At 35.4% G+C, this 21,199-nt stretch overlaps 1 protein-coding gene across 9 annotated transcripts in view; it reads right to left on the bottom strand.

Moving 5' to 3' along the window:
• The window catches only part of DMD (dystrophin), a 1,316,184-nt gene that overhangs the window by 290,107 nt on the left and 1,004,878 nt on the right, over window positions 1–21,199 (bottom strand). For all 9 annotated transcript variants that reach the window (XM_026096811.2, XM_064497835.1, XM_064497804.1 and 6 more), the window contains one exon: window positions 5,632–5,843. In XM_026096811.2, the coding sequence (XP_025952596.2) occupies window positions 5,632–5,843 (212 nt within the window). The remainder of the gene's footprint in view (window positions 1–5,631; window positions 5,844–21,199) is intronic.

Raw genomic sequence — 21,199 nt, 5'->3', positions numbered from 1 at the left:
CTTGCGGTCTCCCCCAAAGCCTCATCTGCTATAAAGCTGTTACAGCATCTCTTGCTCCTCATGGGCTTCCTCTAAAATTTAAAACTGAAAACATGTATTTCCTTTCTTTCCTACGTTATTCTGCAGGATTCCTTCATGACAGAGCAGAATAATCATCCAATGACTGTGCAGCAGATAGACACCCTTAAATACTATGACAGCAACCTGCCCTCCGTTTTTAATGAGGAATCCTCTTTTGAACAATCAAACATTGGGAGGAGCTGACTGACTCTGTGAACCATGTGAACCATCTACGATTAAGTTCAGTTAAACTGGAGCTGCCTATATGTAATTTTTTTAAGTCATTCCCTCATGGTAACTATGGAGATAGAGTCAGAGTAGGTCATAATTTTATAGCAAAACCAGTAGCGTTCCTTGGGGAGAAGATACAGGCAGGTCATGGTTTTGTAAATACACCCGCAAATGAACCCCTTCTCCGGCAAAATTGTGTATATTAAACATATAAATGTTTATATTTGTATAAATCTAATAAATAAAGTATACTGTAATTACCATTTCTGTTTTGTAGATCTTTTATAGTAAGTATCTACTCTATATTTAGGAATTTCCATCTTGATTATACTCTACTTTTCTCACTGTTTAAAATACTAACATGTTCCAATTCACGCATACATAGAGCTACTCTTTTCCAGCCAAAGAATTACAGCAGACTATTCACTGCATTACATAGAAAAGTTACCATAACATTTTGTCCACTTTGTAAACTAATGGCCTGTAAACTTCACTCTGAAAATAACTTCCTTTTGCCTAGTCCCATGTGAATATAAATGACCTTATAAAACCTTGCAAACTCTGTAATGAAAATACAGAAAGATCCATTACAAGGCTATTTCCAGAAGTGTTGATTCTCACCATTAACTTCAATATTAATCCATTAAATTCCTGACATTACAACACTAGATCATCACTAAGGAATGAAATGAAGAATATAGAAAGCTTTGTCGACAGAAACAATTTGTATTTTCTACTTCACTGGGAACTGGTATGTAATTTTTCAACAACTTTGACGAGTGCATGCCTTGCTTCGACTCTGCCCTTTGCACAGACACTGAGAACAAAGTGTTGTGGTAAATATTTTATTGTCCATTCTACCAGAGGCCCATTCAATTTTATCTTGTATGACTTAACAAAATCATATTTTATAATAAAATTAATGATGGAAAATCTTTCTCCCCCCCCCCCCCTTTTTTTTATTTTTAGGTCCCATTTATCTTTTAACCACTTTGGAATGTTTGATTTTTTTAAAGGAAAATGTTTTATTACCTAATTTCATTTTGACATTTTTTAAAGCATTCTCTTTGTTTTGTCTTCACTGGAACTTGCTGACCTTATTAAAGGACTTAAAGAATTAGGGCTGTGAATTCATCATGTTACTTAGGTATAAATTTATTTTTAATTTTTATTTAGAAGACACTAGTTGCTGTTATTAGGAAGAAAGTCTGTGTAATTAAGGATGCTTAATTAAAAACAAGTAAGGAAATTAGAATGGGCTTTTTTTTCTACCCCACAATTTCCCAGTGGAATAAAATAAACTATTCATAGAAGCTCAAAAACAGCCATATGTACACGCAGCATCATCCAATTCAAAGCATGTAAATTCCTACACTGAGCAGGTATAGGTCACAAATCTGGAAAATCTGGATGTCTTTTTGTCCCTTCTCTGGACATCTATAGCATATGTTTTATTTATATACTTAAAGAGCTTTAATTTTTCATTGGGGACTTCTATTTCAGCATCTGCACCACAGTGGATAACATTATTGACTGTTCGCTGTTGCACTGAAATGAAAGCAGTATGCCGTCAGCCCTGGAAACACAAAAATCCCCAGAATGCTGCAACTGGGCTTCATCCTCTGCTGGTACACAGGGAGTGGCAAAAGGGCTGGCAGCCACATATCAAGAGAACGTTAAATTGCCTAAAGTTAACGTTCAAGCCAAAAAAGAAAGAAGACAAAGGCAGGATTGCCTCAGCCTTATCTACAAGCGCAGGGCATAACGTCCGCCCCCGGCTCCTGCGGGGAAGGCTGCTTGGCTTCTGCGCCCCACACAGCAGGCCCCTGGCCAGGCTGCAGGTCAGCTTTCTATTTCGGTGAACGGGAAGGAGGTGGTCAGCAAAGGAAAGGAACAAAATCACGCCTGCATCCCTCTTTGTCTTCACCTTGGCCATCTCAGCTAAACTGTCACGGGGGAAGACAAGATGTCTCAGTAGCTCCTTCCAAAACAACAAGGGGCTGAGGAGAGAACTGGGCTCAGTATCGTATTAAGAAGAGACTAGCTTAAGACTAGCTTATGTTCAGATGACTTCAGACTGAAAGGAGTTGAAGAGTGACTATCTGAACTATTTATATGCACATAACCGTCAGCCTGCTGAGTTAACAATCTGCAGTCAGCACTTAATAAACAAAAACAAGCCGGACTGGAGCAGGTAAAGACTCTCATTGAGCAGGATGCCATATTCTCAGTCTCCCTACCTAACCCCAGTCCTTAGAATACTGTTCTCAAATACCAAACTAAAAAGAAAAATGAAAAAAAGGCATTAATCCTCAATAAATTAGCTCTGAATTAACTTCTGACTCAAACGAATCATATTTTTAATTAGCAGCTACACAGTACCCAGTTACCTTTCTTTTAAATGTCAGTAGGAAATGTGTCAAATCCTACAAAACAAAAACAAAAATAATCCCTGGGAAAATACAAGCGAGTTACAGATTTTTCTTTTATGCTGGCATTATAAAAATATAAATAATCAAAAGACCAGTACCACTGAGTGCCTGCCAATTCACTGATGTGGAAGGATGCCCTAACATAAAAGCATTAGCACAAGCACTGATTCAAAGTTCACTTAGAGTGGAGGGGAACTTTTGCATTGACTCAGCTGTCTCCAGGCAGACCTATGATGTTTAACAACCACACCAGGAGAAGCCTTGGTGACCACACTTTCTCACACCACACTGTGTTGAGATACAAAGCTGACAAAATTAGTATGTTTGAAGAATTTGTTTAAGTGTCATGCTTACCTGGCTCTCCCCTCTGCACAAATCAATCGAATTGACAGCTTTATTTTCATCAGTGTAATAGCAAAATACTCTAAATATTCAAAGGGACAGCACCAAAATATGTGTGTTGTGGTACAGAAGCCTGGGAAGCATTTACTCTGAGGATCTGATGTATTTCTAGGTCCTTCACTTCAGATACTACTACATAAAAGAAATATAAAGCAGCTAAACTCAATTAAGATTTCATTTTGCCTTAAAATACATGAACAATTAGTTCAAGCAAGAATAAAACAGCTGATGCTGTCACATTTGAGAAGCTTTCACGTGGGATTTGACACAAGAGGAATTACTGGCAGACAGAGATTTCCTCTATGAAGGCTGGTCAAAAGAAAGAAAGAAGGAAGGAAGGAAAAAACAAAGATTCTCTGAGACAGAGGTGAATTTCTTTTAGACTTGTAGGAGAAAGGATGTCAAACCCAAACAAATGGAAGTAACAAAAATGACTGAGCGTCCTTGAAACAGTAGAACCTGTGGATATTCATATCACCATGAGGGCAGGGCAAAGTTGGCTGAAGACTAGCTATGGGTTTGACTGGCTTTGACAATTAAAGTTATAAACATGGTCTAATCTCTGTAACGGGACACAACACATAACATTAAATCCAGACTGAGATAGGAACGCTCCACGGTACTGGTATCTTAAATGCTTCTCCTTCTCTGTCACAGAGGAGTGAAAAAAATTTGCAGGTATCTTCTCAAAAGCTGGCTCATTTATTCAAAGAGATATCTTCTACAAATAAGTATACAAGTATACTTTCTACAATCTCTCTGTAATTTGGGTAGAGAAGGAAAAGAAAGGCATATTTTTATTTATTTCTTTGGAGAATGTTAATCCAATAAGACATTTCAAAAAAACATATATTCTTAGATGAACCTGATCTAAACCTCACATATACTTGTAAAAACGGACATAAAATCCATTTTGGAAACAATAACTGTAATTATTTGCTTAGTTATGTAGTTTGTGTTCGAGACATAAAACACTCAGACACAATGATGTGAGACTGTTTGCACAGAACTGTTTTTTTTGGTTAATTGTGTCTTTGCAGAGCTAGGACATTGACTTTGTTGATGCTTTTTTTTTTAAACCAAACACTGGGCAGAAGCCAGAACTCTATCTTCACAGAAAGACAGTGACAAATGTGAGTCCTCTCTGCTGAATGACAGCAGTATACATAATCCCTAACTCTTTCCAATACATTAGTGAGTGATTGCCCTTGTTTACGATAATCCATCCTTCCCAAGCAATGACCCCTAAGATATAATCTTAAATAAGAAAACTTAACCACTTCCCAGCCCTGTAAGGTGATAAAAGATCCATGGCATTTCTTACTGTAGGCAAACAAACAAAAACAACAGCTTTTGTATATACTTCTAAATATCAGAATGGCAATGACTAATGATGATAGACTTAGCTGATGACCAATAAGACAGTTACACACGTACTTTCTCTGGTAATAAAATCTGTTGATGAGAACCTGACCCCACTATTCTTCACAGTGGTTGGTCATTATTCAGCTTTGCAAATACAAATGTTTGCAAGGCCACAAACTTTAGCCTAGTAACTGAGTGGTAATAATTAAAAAGAAAAAAACTGGCAGGCGAGGAAAGGAGAACACTGGAAAAAATATTTGTGTTAACTTTTTCTCAAGTGATTAAAATATAAAATTCTATTCATATGAATCAAGGACCTACTTTAAGAGGCTGATCAATTGGTTGGTTTCAGTCTTGTTTTCCCAACCAGAAAATGAGATATTATTAATCTGAAACAGTTATTCTCAAAATTTATTCATGAGGAATGTCACCAAAGTATGACTATTTCCATAACATGAAACTTGAAAACTGATGCAACAGTTAAGGCATACCTGCATTGAGGTACAGCTCAGCTAAGTTAACTGAGGTGTACATTTTAGCACCTAAAATGTGACAGTTAGTGTATGGTAAAAACATGAGACCAGGCATTTTACATTTTTTGCAGTTAATAACCCTGCCCACGTTGAAGCCAGTGAGATTACATTGTGGCAAATCTAAAATGCTTGATTTTCAAAATACCTCCAGACAGCTTGCTACATCTTTTTCTGTTTTTAACCACTTCAAGACAACCTATACAGCTCTGTTACAAGTGCTGACAGACCCACAGCAGTACTGCAGGGTTTACCACTCTTCAGTACCAGTGCCTCAGCTGAGGCTGGTGTATGAAGGAGATGACAAATACCTGTGCTGAAAAGGTAGTTTTTTTTCCCTGCAAGACCAGCCAGCTCTTTGTTAGAACGGACAAGTTAGGACCAATTTCACTGAAGGATTATGTGACACACATTTTAGACTTCAGTAATTCTTTTCTAATTATTAGTAGGAATTGAGAGAGAATAAAGTGCCTGTCTTTGATATGCACTGCCCAATACTTTGAGGACACTTTCACTAAACATCTAGTCAACTCAAGCAGAAATATCTTCAATCATGTATCAGCATTTTGATTATTTATCTTAATGTTAAATTCCTAGTTCTCAGTAGTGACCTTAAGCTCAGTGTTCTGCTTTTTCAGAGCTTCCACAGTGTAGGAAATTTCCTTCCACGATTCAAGCTTAGCTTTTGCTTGTTCAAGAACCTGCTCAGCTTCTTGTTTAGCATCTAGCCACTGCGCTGAGTCCTTTAACATATCATGGAGCTGCTGTCTTCGGCTTTGGAGATGTCCATGCACTTCATCCCACTGGCTCTGTATTTTTTCAACTGGTAAAAGACAAAGGCAAAAAGAAAAAAAAAGGCTGAGTCACTTAAACAGAATTATTTTTTTAAGGAGTAGTTATTATGTTTAAATATTTCTAGAACTGACCATACTGGAGAGCTCTTGTACTTTTCGGCTGTAATTGCAGCTAAGTTTGGTTTAATAAAGTAGAACAGATAAATTGTTCTGGGGCACACAGCATGACACTATGGTACACAGCATGTATTTTGATGCATATGCAGCCTGAAATGTCAGGTTCATGCCTCAAAAAACATCATGAAAAAGAATTACATTTTAGAAAATGCAGCAGTAATCATCTTTCATTCTTACCAAACCAACTCCAGATTTAATGTTTTAGAAGAACAAGTCCTTTGGGGACTTCTGTAACTTTATTTTAAGATTTACTGCAAGATATAATTAATGGTTATGTTTTCTTAATTTGTTAGGCCAAATATTAGCAGACTGCAAAGGCTGTCTAAAAACCCTACACATATGTTCATGCTAATTATAGAATAAGGATTAGGTTTGCCACCATTTGAAACAAATGTGGTTCTCGGGAACCTAATAATCACTAGCATTACTAATAACGAGTGCTGGCTAGCATCCAGCATCAGACTGCTCCATAATAGCATAAATCTGCTAGGTAAAGCCTCAAGAGACTTAGTCTTCTAACCACACAGTGTTTGACAGAAGAAAAAAAGCAAAACAAACAATAAAAACTGCTTTCCAGTGCACTAAGAAATAACCTATTTTTTTAAATTCCCTGAGTTTAGGCAACCCAAACTACAGTCCTAACACTTTTCTCAAAGACTGCCCCACTACATTAAAATTTCACAGGCCTTCTAGGGAAGGGAACACAGAATCCTAGATTACTCAGAAAGCAAGTGGAATGACCAGTGAGGGAGGTAGCTGCAGCAAGGCATCTCTCATGGCATAGCTGATTCCAGAACGGTGTGGGCTAAAGACTAAAGGGATGGGAAATATTTCAGCATGGAAAGGAGACTTGTATCTATCAGTGTTCTTTCTTCTTCTGGAAGAAGAGATAAAGATCTTTCCATGAATTCAAGTTGAGTTTTAGAGAAAGAGAAGAAAAACTTTTAGCATCCCTGCTCAAGCCTATGTAGAAAACAGAATGAGCACACATGGCAGCACATCCAAGATGCAGGAGATACAAGATGAACTGAAGAAGCAGAATGGAAAAACAAAATCCACAACCAGAACAAAGCAAGGATAGCCTAAGGCCCAAATACCTAAATTCAATCTGAAGCAAATTTAACCTTCATTTTAGAGAGCTGTGTTTTAAGATCACACAACAACTCATTTCTATGCATATCTGGATGAAGATTTATGCTGTTAGCTTGTTACTTGAAACAATGAAGAGATTGTGGTCTACAGGAAGGGCAAATAACAGACGTGTTCTCAAAGGGCTCAAGTAAAATCTCTGTGCTGTGTCTAGATCATGTGGTTAAAAGGCTGTGTTGAGGGGCCAGGGGGGCTGTGCTTTTTTCACCAAGACTGAGTTTTCCATCATATACCATGGTCTTGGGATTCCATGATGACCAGTTCTCCACTCCCAGGAGGGGAACAGGGCTGCATCATGAAAGATGTACTCAGTGCATCTCAGGAGCCCATGTATACAGGTGACTACGAATACAAAAGCTGCTAATCTATTAAAAGCTATTAACATCATTTACTCATGAAAATGCATAGGTATTTGGCCAAACTACTTGTGTTACCTCCCTCAGAAAAAAAAAAAAAAGTATCTGATACAGACTGTTAAAAGATACTTTTTGCTTTTATTACAGATTTGAAATAAAGAGAGTTCAGAAAGTTACTAGGTAATCTGAACATACAAATTAAACTTTGCTAAATGGGCTGGGTCACTCACTGGTTCAAGGAAACTAAATACTTCAGTTCAGGGCAAACACATCATGGCACCTCTCGAATTCATCTGGCCCTTCTGAGCTAGATTATACCAATCAGCAAAGCATTATATATAACAAAATACATAGCAATAATTAGAGGCCTCTGTAATTATGACATCACTTATTTAGCTTAAGGTAACATAAAAATCCACTCATCATTTACATCTTTTTAAATGATGCTCACATTCGAATGTGGACTGTGCATAGGTTTTTGAATAACAAAAAAATAATGAAAATACAAGAATTCACTGCCAAAACATACTGAAAAATATTAGTGTAAAATAGAGTCTCTTCACAATATACTTTGATCCTGTGGATGCTCTCTAGTGGGATGTTTCACACTGAAGCAAAGGTGAACACTACTTATAGATATAGGCCGAACACTGAAGTTCAGAAAATGCGACTTGTGTGCATTTTGTGTTAGAACTGGTCCCAACAACCCATGAACCACTCACTTGCAGTTAACGAATTAGTGACTCTAGACAAAAAGGATGAGGGAATTGCAATAAAAAAGAAAGTGTTGTTGGTCAGTAGAAGACTTTTCAAAGTGTTCTGAATATCATGTAGGTTTTTGTGCAAGGGCACTGGAACATAGAAAAGGCTTTCTCTGACTGGAATAAGTCTACAGAAAAGAAAATCCTTAGAGTGCTTTGTATGAAAGCAATGATGAACCTCAGTAAAAAGGTCTGTCAGGCAGCTAACACCGTGCTTATAGCCTTGGAAGGGTCATTTCTGCTGTTGAGACTTTATAAAATCCTGAAGGTTACAATGAACATATGGGATTCAGCAGAGGGAAAAATAAGTTTGTTCCCGAGTCCAGTGACCCGTATCTGGGACCATGGAGACAACCCTAGAAATAAGAAATAGAATTCTGAACACAAGAAAACTAAAAGAATCAATGGCATGTGAAGCAATATTTCCACAAAAGGATTTGTCTGAGTTTCAGAGAAATACGAAAGAAAATGATTCCTGCCTTTAATTAAAGGCCTTTGTAAAGTAATATTCAGTAAGTAAATAAAAAATAAATTAAATAAAGCAAAAACATGCCCCACTGACAAAAGACCATCGCAAAAACTACAAAATGTTCCTGAAACCTAAATATGAACATTCAATATGGCAAAAAAGTAAGCTTTACCCAGAAAAAGTAATGTAATTTTCCTTACTGTACACTGGATTTACAACAGTGTATTACTGAGATCAGATTCTGATCTTTATCTTTTATACACCATTGCACCTACATACAGTGATGATTACACATTAAAAACGTCTAGATAGACAGAACAAATGTGCTTCCATGTGGGCTATAGGAATCACTAAAGTATGGGTATTTTAAATATTTAACTATAATAACTGAAGCCTTCCCTTTCCCTCTCCCTCCCCCTCCCCCAGTTTAGTACCTGGGAGGGGAAAAGTACCCTGTTCATTACAGCTATATCCTGTGACTTCTCTATTTTGAAGTTTAATCTCTTTTTATTATGGCAGACCCCCTTTGTATCCAATTTCTTCCTTTTTTTCATTTGGCAGCTGCACAGTATCTTTACTATGAGGATCAGTATTTGAGATTGTTTGAAGGAGATTCTCAGTGATCCAGTATAGACTTTATTTACCAGGCAATCTGCAAAAAATCCTACATTTTCTTTATACACTCAAAAAAAGAAATAATTTTAAATTGTTTTATCAATATACGTGGCCATTAGCTAGAATTTTACTGGAATATATAAACACAAAGAATATTTAACAATTAACAGATCTAAAAATACAACAAGTAGAACTATGTGCCACTGTTCAAAATCATTAAAAATTTTAGAATTACCATTAGTGTATTACAGTTATATATTATTTTTATACCTATTTTTATAGCAACTAACAAGGGTAAACCTCATAGAATAAATACATAGAAGTAGTCCCAATATGTTCGGGATTACTACAGACCAGACAAACTATTTGCTAGTAACATGTCCAAGGTACATATTACATGGATTAAATCTGGTGGGACTTTTTCCACTTCAGATTATTTCCAAACCATCCACGTCCTACCCACAGTGCTCTAGATGGGTGTCCTTATTTTACTCTGCTTATGTATGTATTGGGCCTGCTTACAGGAAGGTGTCCCAACAGGGCTCCAGCTGCTCCCAGTTAACAAATCCCCTCAGATGAATAATGCAGGCACATCTACCAGTAGGTAATTTCAAGGTTGCTATTCAAAAGACTTTTACTTTCTTTTTTCATCACTCCTGTTCACTAGTTGTTCGATAGTGATTATATCACTAAGATGGACAAAAGAAATTCCGCTGAACTCACTGTAGTTTTAGTAAGTTATTGGAAGTAATAACCAAGAAGAAAACTGCATTTAAAAGAATTAAACGCAAGGTAACTATTTTACAGTCTGGTTATCATTGATTCAGCATACTGAGGAAAGAACAATCTTGGTGAAGGAGACTGCTGGCTTAAGATTCATTTCTGCATATTAAAAATCTTTGTTTACTCTTTTTTATCAGTAATGAAAGTTATACCGTTTTTCCATAAAGTAGGTATAGCAGAGAAACAACAAACAAAAATAAATCGTTTTTTTTTTACATTTAGTTTATGCAACAATTAAATAAAAGATTCATTCTGTGACAGTTTGGTAAGTACACTGAATCCAGCATATACTCCAAAAAAGTGAACAACAGCTTTTAACAGTAGAAAGAGTAATTTTGGTATTATCACATCACCTGACCGAATTCAAAATTACCATCACTTAACTTCTCCAGGGGTATTTTAGCCTACTTGTCAGCACAGTTCAGAATTCCAGTTACACCTGGTACAGCTAAACTAACTGAATAGCAACAGAATTTGCAAAATAGAAAAACACTACTCTTCTTGTCTACCAAATTATGCTAAACTGCACTCATTTTGCTCTGTAGGAAAGTGCTTTTCAAAAGCATTACTGTCAACATATTGAAATTTTCCTACAAAAGTAATCTTTTCACTGTACATTCATAGATTTGAAGACTAGAGGCACTAATACAATTAGGCATTTTGACCTCCTGAAGAATATGACCATAGAACAGTAGAATTATGGACAGTTATACATCTTGTTGCCAAAAGAAGCTACTGATGCACTGATGTTCCTTAGCTGAAAAATGAAAACAGGTTTATACGCATCTTTGAGTAATTCAATTTACTTATACCTTGCAACAATGGTCATGATGAAAAGACACACTCATCTTGAAATCTAGTCAATTCTGAAAAATGATTTATGAATATTTTCATATTTGCACCATACCTCCCTGAATTTTAAGTTTTTTTCCCCTCTCCTTTGCAGCAATACAAAAAACCCCACAAACAGAAAGAAAAATGAGTAACTAAGATCTCAGTTCTTTGGAGTACTGAGTAGCCTTCAAACACAGCAATTCTTAGAACTGCTCATGACCTTACAGAAGGTCTCTGTCACTATTAAATAAAATAAAAATATGAGGAAGAAAAGATTTTTTTTTAACCTCTGCCAATTGTAAGACCTTTAGATGTTAAAGTTGATTATGATAGGTTAAAAAATTGAAGTAACTATTATATGACTGGTGGGTAAGGTCATTCAACTGCATTCACAAACTCTTGCTACAGAACTGAATGCAGCACTGATCTGAACATGAGCTGCATACTTATGTGACTGCAACCACATCACATCCTATGACAGTGCATGTACATCACCGCTACAAACAGAAGGCAGCAAAACATGGTAGCATGCTGAGCCAAACTGTGAGGTCCCTGAGTACCTTGACAGTGACTCTAATGTTAGAAAATGCTGCAAACATAAAAACTGTAGATTTGGGGGAAGTGAGGGAGAGTCTATAAAAGGTATCACATTGCCACTGGTTGTCCAAGAGGCGTACTACCTCAGCTTCGAAGTTGTCAACATAAGTAATGTTTATATTTTATGCTATCCTGAAAATTTATTTTACAGCTCCCGAGAGTTTCAGTCCTTCTCAAAGCTGTTCTCAAAAATATCAAGTATACATTCCAAGCTTCATCTTTGTGCCTGGAATAGTCCAGCAGGTTGGATTCCTTTCTTTTTGAGTTGCAGCACCATGCTGTGCTTTTCTTTGACTGTTCTGGCTAGCCAATTGTACTGTATTTCATCTTATTTCACGTGCTTTTATTGAATTTATAGATTTAGTCATGTAAGGTTTGGTTTATTTAAAATTATGTGGCTGTATAGAACACAAGCTTTTCAATCCTAAAAATCTTCAGTATATTTTAATACATTTAACAGTGAGTCGTCTTTCTCGGAGACATCATGGAGAAACTAGAAGATATGGGTTTCCTTGAACAGATACACACCAGGTTATCTACACTTTCTTTACAGGTTTCCCTTTTTTTTCACTGAACACTTTCATTTGCCACGTAATAAAGATGGAAAAATAGATGCTTTCACGATGGCAACACGAGAATGTAAAGGCACAACAACCATGCACTAATTTCTGGTGCTTTCCAATTTTGGCTCAGTTTTCTGCAAAACCACATAAGTAGAATGACAGTTAAAATACAATTTAAGAACTGTCATAACTTATGGTTACCTTACTTTTCATTTTACTGTTCTAAGCAAAAAAAACAAAAAAATGAACATTTTTTTTTCTAGAAAGAGGATTCAGTTAATTCAGTTTTCCATTTGACAACTGCTTCTTGTTGAAAGCACTCTGCCTTTACTCCTGCTACATTCCAGAACAGGAGGTTTGGAAAGGACAAATCTGAAGGCAAAGCACTTTGGAAAACTGAGTCTCATTCTTCAAGGCAAAGCAACCACTTTTTGACCAAGGGTTTAATAAGCTCTATCATACAACATCCCAACACAAAAGGATGTTGGCTCTGTTCTTATGAACAATCATGAATCTGGGAGAGACTGGTCTAGTGAGGACATTTGGATGGCAGAAACAGAGTCAAAGTAGGATGAGTTTGAAACATTTCTTTTTTAAATGCTGAAGTAGTTAAAGGAGTTACAGCAATAGTTCTAACATCTACATTTCTGCCTGCAGGCTATCATTATCAAGTGGAACTGGACAGAAAAGAGGATGCAGCAGAGAACAGCTGGAGCCAGCCTACTCAAATAGTAAATTATACTTTGTCTGTCCTTCTTTATCTTTTCTTGTAAAGCAGTATTTTTTTAACTAATTTTTCTTTTTTAACTTTTTTCAGAGGCTTATAAAAGTCATACTTCCTAAATAATGGCCTTTGAAAACTATGGCAATGCTTTTCTGTAAGTAAATATGAAAAGCACTAAAAACACATCATCTGAGACATTTTATGCATGCCTTAGTTGGTCAGTAATGTGATGAGAGGATTTAGCCAATAAACCCCAAATTAATGGCGGGATGACAACTTAGAACATCTAGCTTAATGTAGACTCTGTTGTTTATGCCAGCAAGATGTCAAATGTGGTTGAAATATACTGATCTATTAGGATATTTATAGAAAGATTAGTCCTTAATCTGTATGTATAATAAAATGTAATGCCAGGTTTAATACAAACTATGGCTTATAAGAGAGTCAGGCAAAACAGAAAGAATGTACACATTAAGCTGCATAATAAACAAGTGAATGAAGAATACGTGGGAAGAAAGAAGCGACCTAAGCCTATATGCTTTTGTGTAATATTTTAGTCTCCAATCACAAATAACGAGCTCTCTCAATGAAAACAAGGAAGAAGCAGCACTCACAACCTTCAATCATCTTTCTGGGGATGAGGAGCAAGGAAAATGTACCTGAAAGACCTGTCAGGGCATACAAGCCCTGAAGAAGAATGCTAACTTCCTTGGCTTCTCAGAGGCCAAGAAAGGCAATAATGAAGACTTTTACTAATTTATACGCTTTTTAGAAAATACACACACACACACTCATAATTTCACTTGTCTTACAGCATTTTAGGGGTAACTATTTCCAATTATTGCAACTCCATGATTTAATTTTGCTTTGTTTCACTAAGGTAAGCCTATTTTTCTTTTATCTTAAAACCACTCCTGGTAACAAAGCTGTTTCCGTATGATCAAACTAACAAAGGTCACTCCATTTCTTTGGAAGTGTTATATCAAACAGAATGAACAGAATACTGTCAAGTGTTTTCCACTGAGCACAAAGTGAATAATTCTTAGATGCTTTATACCTTGCTATACGAAGTGGGAGTTAGAGACCAGACTAAACTGGTAGCACATCTAAAGAAAACAGCTTCCTGTAACAAGCAATAAACAACTTCCATGACTGAGCACTGAGAAGGGCATACAAGAGCTTATTATTTGGAAAACAGGTCCTCCAGAATGCATTCATTAGACTGTTGAGTTTTGTATTTATACAGAAGTATTTACGTAAATAACATTTATCACATTTCAAATATAAGTTTTCATGATCATTTTTTACTAAATGAAGATGGGAACAAATCGTGGCATCCGATGAAGTGAAAGAGCATTCGTTTCTCATTTTAAAATGTTTTATGATCCATAAAATTCTGACCTATAGAAATAAATACCTACCTAAGGAAAAATAAGATTCTTCAGGATTTAGTATGAAATAGGCAACGAACCTAAGCATAGATTTGGTAGAAATTACAGAAACTAATAAACACATCTACATGCATACATATACACACAGTATATATACACACATTTATTTGGGAAATGGATAGACAGATTAGGGAATGAACTTCTGATACCTCTCTATTACAATCAGAGCCTTAAGAAGAGGAGCACATTTGTGGCGAAATGGAGGGGCTCCAGCAGCGCCACTCAGTCCCACTGGTCAGTTCAGTCCTTCTGTATAGCCAGTGCACAGTGTCAACAGCCATCCCTTGGCTGCCCTAGCAGCATAGCTACCAGAAAATAATAAACTTATTTTTTTTGTAGAGACCCACGTATTTGGATGATATCAAAATACAACTTTTCAGTAAGATTATGCTAACTGAAAAACCAAAGGGTTCCCTTACCAGAATTACTTAATCATCTTTCACACTGTCTGTTCTATTCAACTGTCCTTTGTTGTATGTAGAAAATAGCAACTGTGTTACTGAACTCCCAAATAATGTTTGATGCTTTAGCTCCTTTCTTAAACACTCATCACATTATTATGAAGGTTTACATCAATTTTAAAATGATGTTTAGACTGACTGAAGATACCCAAAACTGAAGCTACAGGATTAGGACTAATCTGATTAAACGGATGAGTCAATATAAGTAATATAACTAATTCAATCATTTCCATTTTAAGTTTATAGAAAAGTTTTCAAAGAACTTAATAGGAAAAAATCATTAATTTCTGTCTCTTTTAGAAAATGTAATTATTAATTAGAAATGACTAGATACTTTCGTAGTTATCTTTGCCCAAATGTCTGTTACCACTTCTTTTTTCTAGAAATTTGGTTACTTAAGCAACTGGAGAGAAAACAATTTATAATTATGAATCTAATTTCTATTCGGCAATGATAGCATTTGTAATAATTGCCCTACCTATAAAAATATTTAAGAAAACCTTCTTCAGATGAAATACGACTTATCTGTGATGGGACATAAAATTAATGAAATTATATTCTACTTTCTTTGAATATAAACAAGAATGCCTTTAGCATTATTAAAGTACATCAGCTTTGCTGAGGCTTTCATATACTTTTGTACTTACTGATGCAAAAAACAGTATGGTTGGTCTTGCAATTTAAGTCTAGAAATGTGTGAAAAGCATTACCTACCTAATGACGCATACAGGCAATGAATTTAAGAATTCTTACTACCACAGCACTCGGTGTTGCCATCACACATTCCTGTTTACATGGTATTTTCTTAATGGCAGCAGCCTACTAACTCCTGCTGTTTACAGTAAGACTTACTTTTCAAATGTATCTGCATCCTTTAATCTGTATACTCATTTGGTTTGTCTTTAGGTTTAATAGATCCAGCTCTAACCGTATGGGTAAGACTGTGGGAGATCATGAGTACCAAAAATGAGAACTTAAAATGGACTTAGAAATTCTTCGAATGCCTGAAAACCAGGCCCCAAGTTACTGAAATTAAGTTTTTGGTATTTATATTTCTGCTTTTCTTCTTCAAGAAGATAAGTAATTTCTTCAGAAGAACATCTACTCCCCACAAAAGCCCTAAAGCCACAATTCACAATTTAAAGATTGAGATTGGCTTTGGTTCATTTTACAATGGATAACCCAAAAATTTTTTCATTCTGTTATTCGGTATTAAATATTATTTCAATTATCAGGATAACTATGCCCAAAAAATAATTTTTTATACTGTAACTCACAAGATGCAACTCCTTTCTGTTGTACCTGAAACTTTGCCTAAAAGCTTTAGCGCACAATAATATTCAAATAATGTTTTTGTGTCTTTTCCCTAGTATTTAAAAATTATGTTTTCCACAAATAAGGCCACAAATTACCAGTGTTGTTTTTCAAAACATAGCAAGAGTAGTATTAGACTGCTGGTTAGAAATATGCTCTTTAGGAAGGTAATTCTGCAACTGCATCATGGGGCAAGTATTTGCAGGGAGAGTACTCTTCATATTTGTGAAATAAAACAATGAAGAAAGATGCAGTTATTGCAGCATAAACTACTCATCACTGATTCAACTGAAATATTTATGTAAGCAGAAATAATTCTTTCTTTAAGAATCTTTATTTTACCTTTTAAAGCTTTAACTTGCAATTTAACTTGCAATAAAAAAATAAACATGAAAAACCAGGATGTATCTACAATAACATTCCTTCGTTTTCAATAAATTTACCAAACACAAGATCTCATCTTATGATACAATTATCTTGGAAATCTCTTTCAAAGATTTCATATAATTTCTAAAATTTACTAGTCAGGCACTCAGAATAACTAAATGTGAACTGACACATACACAAAAATGTTATGCTTTATGATGCCAGAACTAAACTTCAGCAAACAACTGATGTTAAGTCCAAGCATGAGGTAAAAATATTTTAATTTTGGGCACTCTGAAATTGTTTTGCTTAGGAAAAATTAAGGAAAATTCAAAATAAAAATGTGTGTAAATGGAAAACCTGAAGAGTTCAATTTAAAAACATCAAGGTAATTATTTCTATTTGTTAAAATTTTTACAACAATCATTTTGATAAACTGAAGGAAAAATCACAAAGCATCTCACTCAGAAGACTTTACCCTGTTTAGCTGCAGTAGTAACTTCATATAAAAACAGTTTTCCTAGCATTATAAAATTGGAAAAGTCTGGATCATACTTAAGAAACACAACGCTACTCAGTGCACTACGTTTGGATGTTAACTTTTCATTTTACTACACAGGCCTGAATGAGGGCTCTTCATTCTACTTTAGCACTGGAGAACAAGAAAGCATGGATTGCCTCAAGTTTCTACCAGTCCCAAACACTAAGAAATTATGGACCCAAACTTAAACATCTGTAACTTGAAAATATATTTTAAAAGGAATGCATTTAGTTTTTTTCCGAAATTTTAGCAGTCACATATTCACATTTTTAAACAATGATTACAAAATTACTAAAAATCAGCGATAAAAAAAAAAAATCAAAGCTAGGATTTTCACCATTTGGCCCCAGAATGTAGGCCTTAAAGAAAATACTTACAACTATAATACTCACTAATTAAGTTGCATCAGCAGCGTTAGATAGACACACTCTCTGTGCCATGGTCATTAAGCAGCACAGTGTCTCCCAGTCCTTGCGTTTCTTAGTCTTCCCTCTGAAACTGTCTGCTGCGCTTCAGTTGTGCTATATGATATTCCATGATTGGGAATTATGACCACAGACTCCATAAATCCTTTGTTGTGACTCTTTCAGCTATGTCAAATCTGCACAATTATTCTACCTCTGTATCTTCACAGCAGTATGCTGCTTCTTTGAGGATATTTAGGAGAAGATTTTAAAGCTCAGTTCACTCATCTAATTAACATTTATAGAAAATTGAGTACTGTGAACTACAATAAGTTTAGTTCAGTAGATGAACAATCCACCCTGCCCCGGGCACACCGGAAAAAGGGGGCCAAATCAAAACATCATACCTTTGATTTTTATTTTTGCCTCCGAAAATACAGAAAACTGTATTTTCAGTTTTTGTATGAATAAGCTGTTTTAAAGTAAAAAAGTAAAAATATTTCATTTTGAAATATCTCTACACTCAGCTTTAAGAGAAAATTTTGAGCATACTGTACAAAGATCTTAAAAGAGATAACTTAATAAATCTGTAATTTCACAATAGAAATACAAATTTCTATGCATTTCTCTTATTTTAACAGTAAATTACCAACTTCATAAATTAGTGAAGTATCAGATATACATCTTCCACCATGATATTTTCAGTGATGGCTGATGAGCAATTCCATCTCAGACTAAAGACTACAGACTCAAAACAAAGTAACACTTACAAATAGATTATGTATTTTAATGGTAACGAGGATAAAATATTTATTTCCCTGAGAAGAGAAAAGCTTCATATACCACAATCATTTTAAAGACTATATTTCTGACCAAGAAAAAACAAACTTATTTACAGTCCTTTAGAAAAACTACATTGATATTGAACTAAGTATTTCCTACAGGCAAGTTAACTCCTCGGGGCCATTGTTTCTACTATGGATTGACATTTCCACATTTCTTACACCCCAGTCCATCTTCCCTCTCACAACTGCACTTATTTTCCACATATACCAGAAGATGCTGTCAATCTGATGTCAGTTAATTCATACTTTTTTCAGCAGAGAATGACAGTCTTAGCTTCACAACACTTGAAATCTTTAATGGCTTGAAAGGAAAGAATTCAGAGTTAATTTAAAAATATGCTGGAAAGTGGTCCTGAGATTGTTTGGAGGGCAGGTTGTTAGTATTTTTTTCTGTTCAAATGAGTACTCTCCACACATGTGGCCAAGTAGTACTGGGACTTTTGGTTGAAATAATGAGGAAAATGAATTAAATTGACACTTAAGACATCCTTACACATGTCCTTAGACAACTAGGGTAGGATCAGACCTTGCAGAAGAAATGTTTCTTCTGAAATTTCCAACTCATTCAGGCATTTCGAATGTTCACTGTGTAGCTATATTGCTCTGCACTTTTTTGAATTTTTTTTTTAAATAAGCACTTATGTAGAAAATGAAGGGGCTATCATAAAAATGCTGGTACTATGAACTACTAAGGAAGTACAGCACTGCAAGTGTAGGAAGAAAAGAGTAAGAAAAGCAAAGTAAGAAAAAAAAAGTAACATTTTTCCCCCATTTTTAAGTTAAAGGACCAGTTCTCAAGGCCACATGAACTAGGTCCCAGGCTGTGGGGCTCACATGATGTACACATTTAGTTGTATCTTAATAATTAAAAAGAGGCCTAAATTAGAAAAATATATCATATCTGTCATATTTAAACTGAAAAATAAAAGCAAAAAATATATCTCATGCTGATTACAGCAATCTTGAGGAAAGGAAAGACACAGCTACTTGCCTTTTGCTTTGCTTTTGGGTTTTCTTTTGTTTGTTTATTCTTTTAATCAGACCTCTACATTATTTTGTTCATGTTCTCATTGTTACTTCAACACAGAGCCTAACATTCATGAGACTTATGACACACTATGTGAGATAAAAGCACAAAGTAGTGGCCTAAACTTAATCATGGACAAACCAACACAATTCAAAGTCTGTACTTTGATTTGGCTGAAACTCAGCAAATTTTGAACCTAAGACACTAAATAATTTACTACAGAGCTCAACAACATCCTACTTGCATTAAAACATGCAAAATGGAACAGAGAAAAAAATATACAAAGGACAGATTTAACCATTACTGTTGCCATCCTAATTTGAAGCTGCAGTGAAGAAAACAAAGTGCCAAAATATCAGAAAGAAATATAATACAAAAATATAATCACCATTCTGTAAAACAATGATATCTCCTCATCTGGAATACTGCCCTTAATTCTACACTAAAGAAGATAAAGCAGACTTACTCGGTCTGACACTCCTCAGAAAAACTTCCATGTCATAGGTGTTTCATCTATTGTTTGCTGGCTCCCATCTAATTAAAATACAATTAAATAAATTCTTTTTCTAAATGATCTCTGCCAGGTTCTAAGTTCTACCATACCCAATGAGATGCCACCACTCCCTCACTGTATATTGGCCTGTTCAGAGTCTACGCTCCTTTGCCACTATGTAGGTAGGGATCCTCAATATCATTCTCTTTGAGTCATTGTCTCACCTACTATATAATGGGCCTGCTGACAAGAAAAGTGAAATATGAGTGGCTAATCTCCAGAATTTTTAATCTAAATTTCCTCTTCCTTCCCTTCTTGGCATGATAGAGGTTGACATGACCCTATGGCAGCTCCTATCTGCTAAGCACAGATCCAAAAGCCTCAGAGAGCCATTTTTACTTTGCCTATGCTATTGAAAATAGTGACAGAATGAAATTCTGTGAATTATATACAGTATTTTATTATAAATTACCGTAATCACGATTCTGTAAACTACATAACAAAATGAAATCACTGCTAGTGGAACCACCCACCAACTTCTCAGAAAATCTCCCACACAGACTAATCCAGTATTTGCTCAGGTTGGACTTTCAAAGGAGCGGTTCAAAACACTGTCTTCTTGTCATTGGTCTACTCCCAACTCAAGCAAACAAAAACCACGACACATTTATATCAAGGATAGCCAAAAGTACAATCTGCAGACCAAATGTACTCCAGAGTGCTTAACTGCATCATCTGAGAGCAGCTGCAGGTTCCAATATACATTCTTTGTGGATTGCACCCATTTTAGAAAAAGAAATTGGACACACTATACACCCAAAATCTGCATTTGTCTGATATCACTGATTATGTGGCATCTAAAATTACCTTGTAATCTCTGCAGAGCAGGCCCTTTGTCTGCTATTTGTTCTGTAATTACTACAGAAAATTATGGCCTGGCATAAATGAAATATATACTGTTTTGCAACAGCTTTTAAAATAACTTTGTAGATACTGAATGTTGCCCATCAAATTCTGGATGACCTGTAAATGGAGGAGTTCCTTGATCATATTGTGAAAACTCCTTTACTGAACAATTCTTTTGTTCTGTATTTATTTCCATTTATTTTTATTTTGACTGATTTGCTCAATACAGCTAGCATAGCTATGCTGTTTATATCAGCATGGATAAAAATAAAATAAAATGGATATTTATTCTGCACACATTCCTGCTTCTAGTCAAATTTACAACAATCTGTGAAATATCCTGTATATTTCTATCACAGTACTACACCAAAACACTGGCCAAAACAGCAAAAACATACATTTGTGACTATTCAAGCAAAGCAGGCCATAAAAGCTTGTCTTCTGAGCACATATGACAGACAGAGGCTGGAAGATAACAAATATTATCCCACCTTTTTATGTAAAGAACTAAATATAATGTAATTAAGAGACTTCTCCAGAGTTACAAAG

The sequence above is a fragment of the Dromaius novaehollandiae genome, chromosome 1, assembly GCF_036370855.1.
Source record: "Dromaius novaehollandiae isolate bDroNov1 chromosome 1, bDroNov1.hap1, whole genome shotgun sequence".
NCBI lineage: Eukaryota > Metazoa > Chordata > Aves > Casuariiformes > Dromaiidae > Dromaius > Dromaius novaehollandiae.
The sequence above is the reverse complement of the archived record's forward strand: the minus strand, read 5'-3'. Positions and strand labels throughout refer to the sequence as shown.